Source organism: Eufriesea mexicana, unplaced genomic scaffold, assembly GCF_001483705.2.
Source record: "Eufriesea mexicana isolate 0111107269 unplaced genomic scaffold, ASM148370v2 scaffold1482, whole genome shotgun sequence".
NCBI lineage: Eukaryota > Metazoa > Arthropoda > Insecta > Hymenoptera > Apidae > Eufriesea > Eufriesea mexicana.
In genome coordinates, this window is record NW_016909634.1 from 1269100 (window position 1) to 1282358 (window position 13259).

Below are 13259 nucleotides of genomic sequence, written 5' to 3' on the forward strand. Positions count from 1 at the left end.
TCTTTTTCAAGCTTCCATCTATCAGAACATTGTATTTCAAAAACATGAAGAAACATCTGTAATAAACACTGAACCTTCCACGGCCGGACAAATTGATCAGTGGGTGTAAAAAGGAAAGAAGAGAAATTTTTCCAAAAGATGGAGTAATAGGAAATATTGAAATATTCATTATACCTGTAGTAAGAGACAAAGCAAGTCAAGTTACCAAAGCGATAACTTTGAGTACAGAATTTTAGGTCAAAAGATTAAAAATAGTCATTTAAGCGGTGGTAGGTTTAGTATTAAGTGTTAGTAGTCTAATTATTCATTGAAAATAGGTAATACTTTTGAACTTCGTAAAATTGCAACATGCATATTTATTTATTCTCTACTATCGACTGTTGTCGTTCGTTTCGTCGAACTTAACCTATTCTAACCTCTTTTTGAAGCTTCTATTCGATTGAATGCTATTGTATTTTTGAAATATTAAGAGTATTGTCTATAATTAAATATTAGTAGTCTAATTATCCATTGGAAATAGATAATACTTGGGAACCTCGTAAACTTGCAATATCTATATTTATTTGTTTTTTGCTTTTAACTATAGTCGTCCGTCCCGTCAAACTTAACCTATTCTAACCTCTTTTCCTAGCTTCCATCCGTCAAAACGCCATTGTACTTTAAAAACGTAAAGAAATATCTATAATTAAACATTAACAGTCTAATTACCCATTGGGAATAGATTATTCTTTGGAATTTCGTAAAATTGCAACATCCATATTTATTTGTTCTCCGCTTTTAACTATAGTCGTCCGTCCCACCAAACTTAACCTATTCTAACCTCTTTTCCAAGCTTCTATCCACCAGAACGTCATTGTATTTTAAAAATATAAAGAAATTTCTATAATTAAATATTAGCAATCTAAGTACCGATTGGAAATGAATAATACTTGGGAACCTTGTAAAATTGCAATATCTATACTTATTTGTTCTCACTTTCAACTATAGCCATACATCCCGTCGAACATAACCTATCCTAACCTCTTTTCCAAGCTTCTATCAGTCAGAACGCCATTATATTTTAAAAATGTAGAGAAATATCTATAATTAAATTATAGCACTCTAGTTCATACTAAATTTACATGTGCAAGTCTTTCCAAAAATTCTTCCAGCCCGCAGACTCCCTAAAATACTGAATCATCGATCCTTTCTGTATCCGAACTATCGATACCTCGCTATGGAGGTTATTATCCGGTTCAGATCGAGCGAAAGAAGGTCCAGTGGAACAGTTTCGAACGGCGAGGGCCCTCCCCTAATTGCAGACTTCGGCTGTTTGGAATCGAACATGGCGGCCGGCATTAATTCGCCACGAGTGTGTTGTTTCTCAGTGTTTCGTGAGGGGGCGCTGAATAAACCGTGCAAGCTGGATAAGTATAGGGGGCGGGGCTGATATTAGCTGGACGTCTGCTCAGCCGCCACTCTACTTTTCTGCCATTTCGAGTCGATCAGGCTGCCTCGACCACTACCTAACTGCTTCCGCAGTTAGATTCCTGCAACAGAGGGCTTTTTATAAGCGACGTTAATGTCCGGGACGTGTTTCTTAGGAGCGGATAATTAGAAAGGGGAATTTGGAACGTTTGCCTCCGGGGCAGTAGGCGATTGATAATGGCGGTAGGTTAGGGGATAGCATTGTGCGGTTGGCATTGCTGACATACGCGGTGTCCAACAAGTATGTGCTCAAACTTTGCCAATCTGTTTTACTCCCCAAAAATGGGATTATATAATAAATCTTATTTATACTAAGAATTACACTACTGTATATTAGTAAGCTATTATATAGATAGCTACTATATCATACGAAATGGCGTTGTACGTATATTATTGCGAGAAATTCAACACGTATTTTCAGAAGAAGTGACTTGTTTTGTTAATAACATAACATATATTTGGTACTTATGAAAATAAATGGATTTTAATGGATATTTGTTAAGAGTTAAAGTACATGTTGCAATTTTGAAATGTCAAAATTTTGATTTGTATTTTGAGTGCGTTAATAAAATCTACAAATGCGTTGTTAATATGAGATACAACATACAATATACTCGCCATTCTTTTGGTTAATTATATTGTCTATGTTAATAATTGCATTTTCAATTTCCTTTTTCACGTAAAATCATTGCGATGGGACTAGAAAAATTAATTGATAGTTAAATAAGCGACTTATTAAAGAAAAATTCATCTAAAAATTACAGAAACCAAAATATTGTAATTGCTTGCCTCTAATCACGAGCTAAATACGACTTAAGTCTGAAATTCAGCCCAGACTGACTGTAGGGTTATTATTACTGCATTAGATCATCTCTGACCTGGTTGTTTCTATTTTTGCTGTTACAGATTCGAAGATGAAGTGGCCATTAGTGCTGACTTGCTTTCTGCTGCCGCATTCGTGCATCCTCGGTGCATCGCATGCCGGTAAGTGGTTATTCTTGCAGTTTCTTATCCTGTAATCGCGGAATAAATTATATCGTCCGCAATCATCTTGTTATTCCGCGTATCGACCGTGTGACAGGCCGATGTATACCTTTCCTGCTATATCAAGGAATAAATTAGCGAGCCTTTTCTCAAACTCGATTCCCCAATCCCCAAAATAGACCAGCTTTTAGCTTCCGAAATTGGCAATCTCGTGCATCCGAAACTTAACGAGAAGATAAACGAAAATCGAAGAAAATAATTGAAAAATTCGCCAATAATATCAAATTAAAAATAATTATTCTTACTAAAGCTACTAGATTCCTAAATATAGTATCCTTACTTATATCTACATTCTAATTTCATGTCCATTTTATATTCTCATAAATCAAAGATGGCAAATATAAAATTCCATTCATCGAGAATTTATTTTGTAAAAATTCTTTAAAAAGATTTGCTCGAGTTAGCATAATTTATAATTCAAGGGTACTATAGTGAGGTCTATATCTTTAGGTTTACATCCATGTATGAAATTCTATTTATCGAGAAACCATATTATAAGGACGTTCAGTCGTCCTTAAAAATGGCATAAAAATTGATAACCAAAAGTAACGTTAAATTGAAAGCAATAATTCGTACGGTACATAGACCTACATACATCCCAATCCCTATATGAAATTCCATTCATCGGGAATTCACTTGTGCACAATCCATAAATCTCGCGGCTCCCATAACTCCGATCGGAAAAACCCGAACAAGACGTCGACGAGTGAACGACGACTCGTTAATAAATGTTCGCCGCCGCAACACCGGTCCTCAAAGGGTTGAGCCGGACGATAAAACCGGCGCTACGATTTCCGCCGCTATTATCGCGTCGTAAATCATCCCCTCGATCGACAGTTCGCCGGGGGTTGCGCGGAGGGGCGCAAACAGGGCGCCACGCCACCCTCGGTTTCGCGCAACGAGCCGTGAAAACGGGCATCCAGGCCAGAAAAACAGTCGAATTGGATCCACTTTCCTCTTTCTATTAGCCTGGCCCGCCTGCGGACGGGGCGCAAAAGGCCTTAATCCACCCCTTGTTGCATGGAATCTGGCGTGAAGCCGCGCGAGAATAACAACGGCCGAGGGTGGTTTACGATCATCGTGGAAATATGGCAGGCTGGCATGGATGATTCCTAGACCTAATGCACAGCCAACCGTAACATGTAGCCATAGACCTTCAGCTCTGTCCTCGCGTAGGCACCACGTGGTCAGACAAATTGCCTTTGTTTCACTTGTCCAGGAGAAAACCGTGGCAGGCGAACACGTTGTTCTCATTGTTCCGATTTCTCATGCGATTAATCATTCGGTGCTAACTCTTTGGGGCTAGATAGAGGTTGGGTGAGGGATGTTGTGGGATAGTACTCACGTGTTTCGCTGAATTCTAACTCAGAGGTTATGGTATTGCAGAAATTCGTGCCGTAGGGACGAAGCTTCCCCTTTTTCTTGATAATATTTATTATATAATGGATATAATACAATTCCTCACTCCCTCTTTTGAAGCTGTCAATAGCAACTCTCTTATGACACACTTTTATGATATTCTTGAACTGAAGAATACCCTTGGCATCCCTTTTTGTATCCATGCACACACCATATACTGTCTACACACTGTCAAGCGCTCGAAAATTCCATGTACGTTCTAGGATAAATATCCAAGGTGTAATATAGCATAGGCATTCTCTCAGCCATTATTGCACCGTTCCAAACACTCGTCAATAGTGTTGACAGTCACTCGAGCCAGTCACAAATACCACAATATCTGAATTTAAGTTTGTCCTACTATGAGTGCAAATATTATTGTAGAAATAGTGCTGCGAGGATGAAACTTTCCCTTTGTCTTGATAATATTTATTATTTATTGGATATGATACAATTCGCCATTCCCTTTCTCAGAGCTGTCAATAGCAACTCTCTTATGACACTCTTTTATGATATTCTTGAACTGAGGAATACCCTTGGCATCCCTTTTTATGTCCATACACACACCACATATTGTCTACACACTGTCAAGCTTTCAAAAATTCCAAGTACATTCTAGGATAAACATCATAGGTATAATTTTATGTAGATATCCTTTCATCCACTATTCACCATTCACTACTCATCAATCGTGTTGACAATCACTCGACTCACTCACCAATACCATTTTATCTGATTGTAAGTTACTGTCCTACTGTGACTGCAACTATTATTGTAAAAATAAGTAAAAGGAATTAGAAGATATACCCTTTAGTCTATCAATTTCTTAGGATCAATTTATATAACGTTTGCTGAATTGAAATTTAATCTAAATTACATTTGAATGAGGAATTAAATATTTTGATCCTAGGTGTAATTTAACATTATAGGTGTAAGTTAACGTAGACATCCTCTCATCCATTATTGCACCGTCCCAAACACTCGTTAATCGTGTTGCCAATCACTCGAATCACTCACCAATACCACACTATCTAATTTTAAGTTTATATAATGTTTGCTGAAATTTAACCCTAAATTAGATTTGGATGAGAAGTTAAATGCTTTGATCGTACGTGCATGTGATATATTTAATTAATGTTTCCAGAAAAGAGATTTATAAACGTGGGTAGTATTCGTAGAGCTAAAACTTGGTAAAAGAGAGGTGTGAAGAAGTTGAGGTTAGTTTGCAATTTTGCAGACTCGAGTGAAGCTGTAGGAAACTAGACAGTGATCGGTGAATTGATGAAGTCGCAGACAGTAAGTTAAGGAACGTTCAATTTTGTGCGTAGTATCCTATTATTGTATGCCTAATTTGCATGCGAATGGACCGTAAAAGAACTGTGGAGGTAAGCTGGAAGCGAGTAAATATTTCCCAGGCGCTGCTAACTTCGGTAATAAACAGCTTAAAGGATCGTAATCGTATAGTAGACGAAATTGTTCTGAATGGTCGAAATGGTAATCTTCATCTCGATTACGATCTCATTCCGGAACATTATGCGCCATTAGGAATATGCTATATCTGCTGGCCGAGCTGGTAATAAATTCCTTAGCATAGCTTATTACTGTCATTAAAAGTGGGTGATTCCGGTGCAGTTAAAGCAACATAGTTTCATGTGAAACTTATCTAGTTCAGCCATAAGAGTCTGCTAATGACATGGCGTCCCGTTTAATTTTCTGACAGCAAGTTGCAAGTGTCTCCAATTAAAGTACCCTTTAAACTCGAACATCCGTTTCGGTTATATATAATAAATGTTGCCCTTAAATTTCGAACACTACTGGTTCGAAGCAAGCTTGGATTCTTCACCTGTCTAAATTGCTTCCTGCATTGCCTTCACCTTCGAAATTCCGAAACTTTCACTCCCTCTCGCGCAGACCCCAAAATTTTCACTGAACTTTGGCTAAAAATTGGAGACCGTCCATTTAACCTTATCTGTATAACCCATTGCTAGCCCCTTACCCAAATTCTGACCCTAACTTAGCCTTATCCAGACTCTAAAACCCTACTTTAACCTTGCCCAAGTGCTTGCATCCAATCAACAAAATTACTCTCTGCAGTAGAATCTTCGTACCTAGTCTAAACTATGTCCGAAATACAGCTATCTACTTTTTACCATTCCGTGAAACTGCTACGTGCTGACCCAGTTCCCAGTCCAATCCTACACTTATACCTCTAATTACCGCAATTAGCTGGCACATAACTCACCATCAAACCCAGCCCACAAAGCCCACCCATAACCTGACCGCACACATTTCGCCGTTCCACTGCCCACAACGTTCCCGAAATTCTTAAACCCCACTCTGAACGAGCTTGCACAAAGACAGAGACCCATTTCGAAACAATTACACCTTCCACACTTGAGCAGTGGGGTCAATAGCCTTTCCCTGCGTTCTGGCACGCGTTCCAGGCCATGTTCCTCAACCCCCGGCACTCGATTCGCCACTTGTCCAGCGGTATGCGACTCGTTTGACGTCGTGCAGGCAAATCTTCGTGAGAATCCGGTGTTCATCGGTGTGGCAACTTGCAACGCGGTCTCTAGACACGCGGACACTGTTCAGGGCCAAAGTGCAGTCACCCTGCACGCTTGCTAGAGGAGCAAAGGAACCGCATAGGAGAACTCGACGAGACTTTCCCCTTTCGACTTAATTGGCGGCTTCGAGACTAACGGTGCCGGGCGTCTGCGTCGATTCAAGTGGCGCTTTGGCCACGGTCGCGAACTAAGAAGCTGGAAACTCGTTAACGGAGCTCGCGAAACAATCGATCACCCTCGAGATCTCGCCTACTTTTCTGTTAGCATCCGTGGACCTATTGTCGAGTAGACTGACGACTGTGAGTAGGCAATGAGAATTTATACGTCTTTATAGGCTAGAATCGTGAGCTGAAAGGAAAGCCTATTACTCCTAAGTCGCTAAATGCCAATCGTTATTTTCGTTATTTATTTATTAACACACGGGGCCTCGATTAATTGGCCTAATTGAGATTTAAGCTTAAATAACAGACACTGATAGTAATTTTGATTAACATTTCCAAAATTAAATCCTTATTGCGGAATGGCGATTTTCGAGATGAATTGAAGTGGGATTAATGTCTTTGTTACTCACTGTGTATATAAACATGGTATTCCCGTTGCGATGCTTTGTGGCTTGTCCCCGAGTCCCCTAACGAGATGACTGTACCTCCCCACTGTACCTATGCTGGTAGATTAACAAAATGCCATCAACGTAACAATCTAGGACAGAAATGATAGTTAATCGAAGTATCGTCGTTAGCTGAACTGTGCTCTGCGGTCCAAACTGAGTAATCTTTCGCGGTCGAGATTTATTCTAATTTACAGTGAATTAAATTTGCTTCGCTTCGTAGTAACCGATATCGGCTAAACGGTCGATTAATTAAACAGAATCGAGTATCTGCCCCACTTTCCGAACAGTCATGTCCCGCTTTGAGGCGCCTAAACCAACTTCAGAAGATCGGGAGGGAATTTGCAGCGATTAAATTCTCTTTTCGTTTGCGTCTACTACGTGAGCTAAGCGATCGGTGGCGAATGTCGGGAGCGAAGTGATTGCCATCGACGCATGAAAAATATGTAAGAGGTTCAAAGTGGCTGCGACAATGGACTTCGGGCAGAGCCAACAAGTCTCCACGTCATTGTTCTCCGAGCAGCCATTAACAAGTTCGTAGCTACTTAGCCGACGTCCGCGAGTTTGCAAAGCGATGGCGCTTCAATCGAGGACAGGGAACGTCTGGCGTCTCTCGATGTCGCCAATTAGCTCGAAAGTACGGGCAACGTCAAAAAGTAAATCATTAACGATGTAGCGTTCCTTGGAACACCGGCTGTTCCATTTTGTCCCAATGAAAACTCGATCCTGACGTTACAAGGCCATCTTTGTATTCGCCTGTCTCTCTTTCCGGCTTCCTCTGACGTGCATCTTCATTTTTTGGAAAATTTTATTTTCAATCTGGTAGTGAAAGTAGTACATAGAGTAGTCAGAATATACTGTATATTTGCACATACGTGTAGAGATACACTTTTGATTGGCGAATATAAGGAAGAAGAGATGTTTAATTCCAATATATATTTATTACGAGCTAAAAGAGACTTAGGAGTAAAGTACAAACTGAAAGACTAGACTAATAACTGAACTATGATCACGCAATTAATATCCGCACATTGACTATTCAAACTCCGTAAAGGACTGTTTTCAAACCCCGCAAGGGACCGGACTCTAGCTGGTTGTTTATTGCCTGTTATTAGCTAGATATTTCCAAATGTTCCTTTGCATTCACTCTCAAATCCTAGCATTCTAATATACATAGCATGAGGGAAGTCTCCAAATTATATCGGTAAAGTTGGAAAATTTAATACTTGTAGAGTATTCGTAATATATTTGTTATAAATATCAGTTAATCACAGAAATATTATAATGGAATCTTTTATGATAGTCAAGAACAAGACTAATTGAAGAATAAAACACGTTCTATCTATTATTATTGCGTTACTATATATGCATTCTGTCTACTGTGATAGTCTTAAAGCGACTTTCCACTTAACTCACTAGCGCCACCATGGTCCATATCTGCAATAAACGCATTACAAGTATCATACACGTCGTTGTATTAGTTTCCAACTCTACTAAAATCATCTAGATACTTCCTTTTTGCTACGGATTACATATTATTCCAAATAATTCCGTTCAATGCAAATATTTCACTTGTTAAACCTAATAAATGTATCCGCTCTTACAATTTTGTGTATAATTGTATGTATAATCCATCGATTGATATTTATTGTAACTTGAAAGGCTGATATTATTCTTGCACGATTCATTGTGTTAGGGTGAAAACCGATTGATTCACAGTATGGAGTCATTGCATCAGTGACTCATCAACAAGTCATCGACCAATTTCAAAGACATAGAAAGCCTCAGGGACATAGTTGTTACATACTTCTTACATACCTCGAATTGGGTTGCTTCGTGTGGCTCCAGAAAGTATATCTAGAACAAAACTGGCAGCTAGTTGACACTTCATGGATACTTCTGTCATACTTGACACAATCGTGATCCCAGCCTCGTTCTTGATGTTCACAAAGGTACTATGAGGCAATGGAAGGTCCACACCTTGGTTCTTGAGGCAGTTGCGAGGAAGCAGTTACGTCGGAAGAAGCGATCAGACGTCGGTTCGGAGGCAAAAGCTGTTTTAATGATAGAAAGCACAAACGACTACCGGTCGTTTGGGGCGCGATCCGAGAAGCTCGAAGCGTCTTACATCGATCCCTGGAACGAAGAGATGGGCTGGGCGACGTGTAAAAAAGGTTAGCAGCCGGCCCAATGTCCCAGGTATTCAGTTCCGTGATCAGCGATTCCCTTTGAGCCATTGAATTTGATAACTACCTTAATTGGCAGCTTCGGGCCTCGCGAAAGCCGCCTTTGTCGATTGAAGCGGGCCGAACAGGCGACACTTCAGAGAACAGGCAAGTTCAGCGGATGGAAAGTAAGAAGCTCGAAACTCGTTAATGGCATGGATTCCCCTAGGACAATGACGTAAAGACCGTTGTCGGCAACGTGGTTGCGCGACACGATCCCTCCTGGAACTAACTGTTGACCTTTTTCCCCTCCCTTTCCACCCTCTCCCGCTTGCTTTGCCAGTTACTCCGACAAAATAATTCGATCGTCGCTTTGGAGGATTTCCCACCGATTGCCGGCGAAATAATTGGCGGATTCCCTGCTTCTACTTGTAACTCCTGTTAGTTATGAGGAACAGTTGATTGAGATTGTTGAGAGTATGCATTATTTCCTGTTTTAGGAAAAGGAATAGGGGTGTTGCAGATTCGATGGTTGGAAAACGAACACAGTGATTCGTGTATTCAGTGAGACAGTAACTTTAATTGAGAATAAGAAAAATAAGGGATATAGTACAATTTATAGAGCAACAATTTTAGTCCGGTGGTTGAAGAGGGTTCGAACCTTCACGTCCATATGCAGCGAAGAATGACGCGGAACTGACCGCTGAGAGTCAAGAAAGAATAAATGCTTGGCCCGTTACTGCTCTCAATTGTTTTATATCGGTCCCACACGTTCGTCGCCCAGCGCGATTCAGTTGAGTTTCTCGCGGGGCCCAAATCCTACTGTCTGAGCGCTAGAACGTTATCAGACTGATGATTTGGATGGGTCTAGCACAAACACCGCTCGTTAGATGTTGGTCAACGGACCCTACTTACAATTTTCCATTTCCTGTAATCATTTTAAATTACTATCAGCAAACTTGCATTTTGCAAATAACCAAACGATAGATCAGAGTAACAGACTTGGTACAGTTTCACCACTCGTAAACATATTGACAGACAATCACGAAAAATGTAAAAAAACTACGACCTATTGTTCCAATTGTCCAAAATCACGTCAAATGTGTTTAAACTGTTTTAACGAGTACCACGCGACATAGTATAATGTAATATTTTATCCCAAATATAAATTAATAGAAAGTATAGTATAATGTGTATATTCTTAATATTTTTATGTTGTATATCCTATAATATATTTATAATTCAGTGCTTATTTCATTAAATTCTTTTTAAAAAAACTAGCTGAAAATTCTACTTAACTTGAACAAGAAGAGCATCAGCCATATTTGAGTGACGGGGCAGAAGCATACTCGTCACCCAGATATGCGTGACGCGGTGACGAACGTGTTAAGACAAAGGTTGACGAAATTGAGAATATCGAATGTATCTTTAGAAGCATTATTCTCACCCTCGACAATAGATATATTCTTACTTGAAGGAGGTTAGGGGACTTTTTCGCAAGTCCTCGTTAAAAACCTTCTGTTTGCTATATATACAATTTCCAAGCTGTCCAATAGTATCCCTGTTTAAAGCAGGGCCTACTAGGTAACTCCTCCCTCATCCGGCTTTCTTCCTGTTTATTTATTTAACACGTTGACTGCCATGGGGGTCACTGGTGACCGGCACTCAACTTGGCGATGGCGCTACGGGGGCCACCGGTGACCGGCGACGCGACCATTAGTAAAAATACATAATTAGAGTAAATATCGATACTGATAAATTTTTAAATAGTGCCATTGTTACTATAATGGTTCGAAGAAATTAATGCCATACAGAACATGCAAAAATAATTTTATTTACACAAAGAAAAGGTGAACCAAAACAGTCGGCACAATATGTCGCCACTTTTTTAGCGCAATTCTTTGTTCTCGTTCTTCCTAGCTGATTTGAATTATTTTCATAGCACACTTTGCAAAATCGCCTTACATTTCGCACACTTCCAGGTTTCTTTTTAAATTCGCGACGACGTTTTTTCTGTACGTAATTGCACGATGAAATGCAATCTTCGTCATCGGAACGTTTCGCTAAATACATCGCTAACTTCATCCTAAAATCGGGAATTGAAATATTTTTTCGAGTTGCTTTTTAAACAATTGATAATGGCAAAAATGGTCTACAGCGCCGCGGGGGTCACCGGTGACCCCCACCACGGAAAATACATTAAACCCGATTATACGACTCACCTTATCTGTTGTAAATAATATTTCAACATAACATGCATCGCATAATAAAAAATTCCTGTTGGCGCCATGGGCAAACCTCGTAAAATGCGCGTGGCAGTCAACGTGTTAATAATCCCTCAGTAAAGGGTTAACTCTTTGGGGCACGGATTAAAGGTGCCTCACCTTTTTGATGCACCGTAATGCATGATGGGGCACTTTTAGTCCCACCTCGTAATATTGCAATAGCTGCATGCGCGTAAGTTTACAGCAGAGCAATCGTCGATCAGTCTGTCGCACCTCGACGCAGTTCTCGAATGCGTTGACCAAAGAGCAATTCGGGGAATTATTCCTGGAAGCCGTTTCACTGAAGGTGAGGTCGATAGCCAGCATCCACGGCTGAAAGAGTCTTGCGTTGTCTGGAAAAATCAGGACGAAGCCCGCTGGGCTGTCGGCTGGCTGGTTGCATCGCGTTACAATGGAAATTCGTTAGATTTACCTCCGGTTGCCGTAATTTCCTCGCGGGGCCACACCGGAGGGCGGAGGGCGAGTATTTGCTTTGAAGCAATCTACACAGGGGAAAAAAGGCTGGGGGTGTACGCGCGCTCCCCGATAGAAGTAAGCTTTTTCATCGGACTAATTTTGCGACGATGAAAATGCACGTTTACAGACCGTGGACGAGCGAGCCATGGAAAGGGCTGGGACGAGGATAGGGAGGAAGAGAGGCAGAGGAAGAGAGAGAAAAACGATGGCCCGGAGCGGAACGTTGAATTCGTTCGTGCCTCGTCCCTGGTTCTGGCGGTTTTGTAACTTTCCATCGAAAGTGTACACCCGCCTTCGCCTGTGCCCCTCCGGGATTAGCGTTACACGCGGACGGTCCTGGTCCCCGACGTTTTTGGGTAATGGCTCGTGAGGTAATGATAGCGATAGGTCGCTAGATAGTCCTTGCTGAAGATACGACAGTTTGCGTAGGCGATGGTGATGACGACCCTTCAGATTTCTCGTATTGAAGACTCTGTGTAGGGTCCTTAGTCTTTGGTGAGACGTAGGACGAAATTTTTTAGGCTTAGGACGAATTTTGTGAGATCTAGGACGAATTTTGTGAAATATAAGGCGAATTGTGTGAGACCTAGGACGAATTTTGTGAAACCTAAAGCGAATTTTGTGAAATCTAGAACAAATTTTGTGAGACCTAGGACGAATTATGTAAGACCTAGAACGATTTTTGTGAGATTTAGGACGATTTTTATGAGACCTAGAACAAATTCTGTGAAACCTAGAACATATTTTGTGAGACCTATAATGTATTTTATGAGACCTAGGACTAATTCTGTAAGACTTAGGATGAATTTTGTGAAACCTAGGTTAAATTTTATAAGATCTAGAAGGAATATTGTGAAACCTTGGTTAAATTTTATGAGGCCTAGGTCGAATTTTGTAAGATGTAGGATGAATTTTGTGAGATCTAGAACGAATTTTGTGAGACTAAGCTCGATGTTCTATATCACTAGATCCTTTTTAATTTTTTTATAATAAATAGGTTTATTGTATTGTAGCCTAATACAACAGAAATATGACAACGTATATTCTAATTTATAGGGATGTCTCAAAAAAAATTTTATGTGCTAATAAGATCATTAAAAGAGGACTGCGTCCTGTGAGAATTGTAGGTGACTATGAGACCTAGCTCAATGTTTTATATTATTTGATCCTTTTTAATATTTTTGTATTCAATGTATCTCTTGTATTGTAGCCTGATTCAACCAACATGTAACAACGTTTATTCCAATTTATATTGATGTCTGAGGAAAAT

The 13259-nt window shown here is 40.2% G+C and overlaps 1 protein-coding gene across 2 annotated transcripts in view; it reads left to right on the forward strand.

The window, feature by feature from the left end:
• LOC108548288 (uncharacterized) overlaps nt 1-13259 on the forward strand; it is a 601332-nt gene that overhangs the window by 337329 nt on the left and 250744 nt on the right. For both annotated transcript variants that reach the window (XM_017901144.1, XM_017901145.1), the window contains one exon: nt 2374-2451. In XM_017901144.1, the coding sequence (XP_017756633.1) occupies nt 2382-2451 (70 nt within the window). In that variant the 5' untranslated portion in view covers nt 2374-2381. The remainder of the gene's footprint in view (nt 1-2373; nt 2452-13259) is intronic.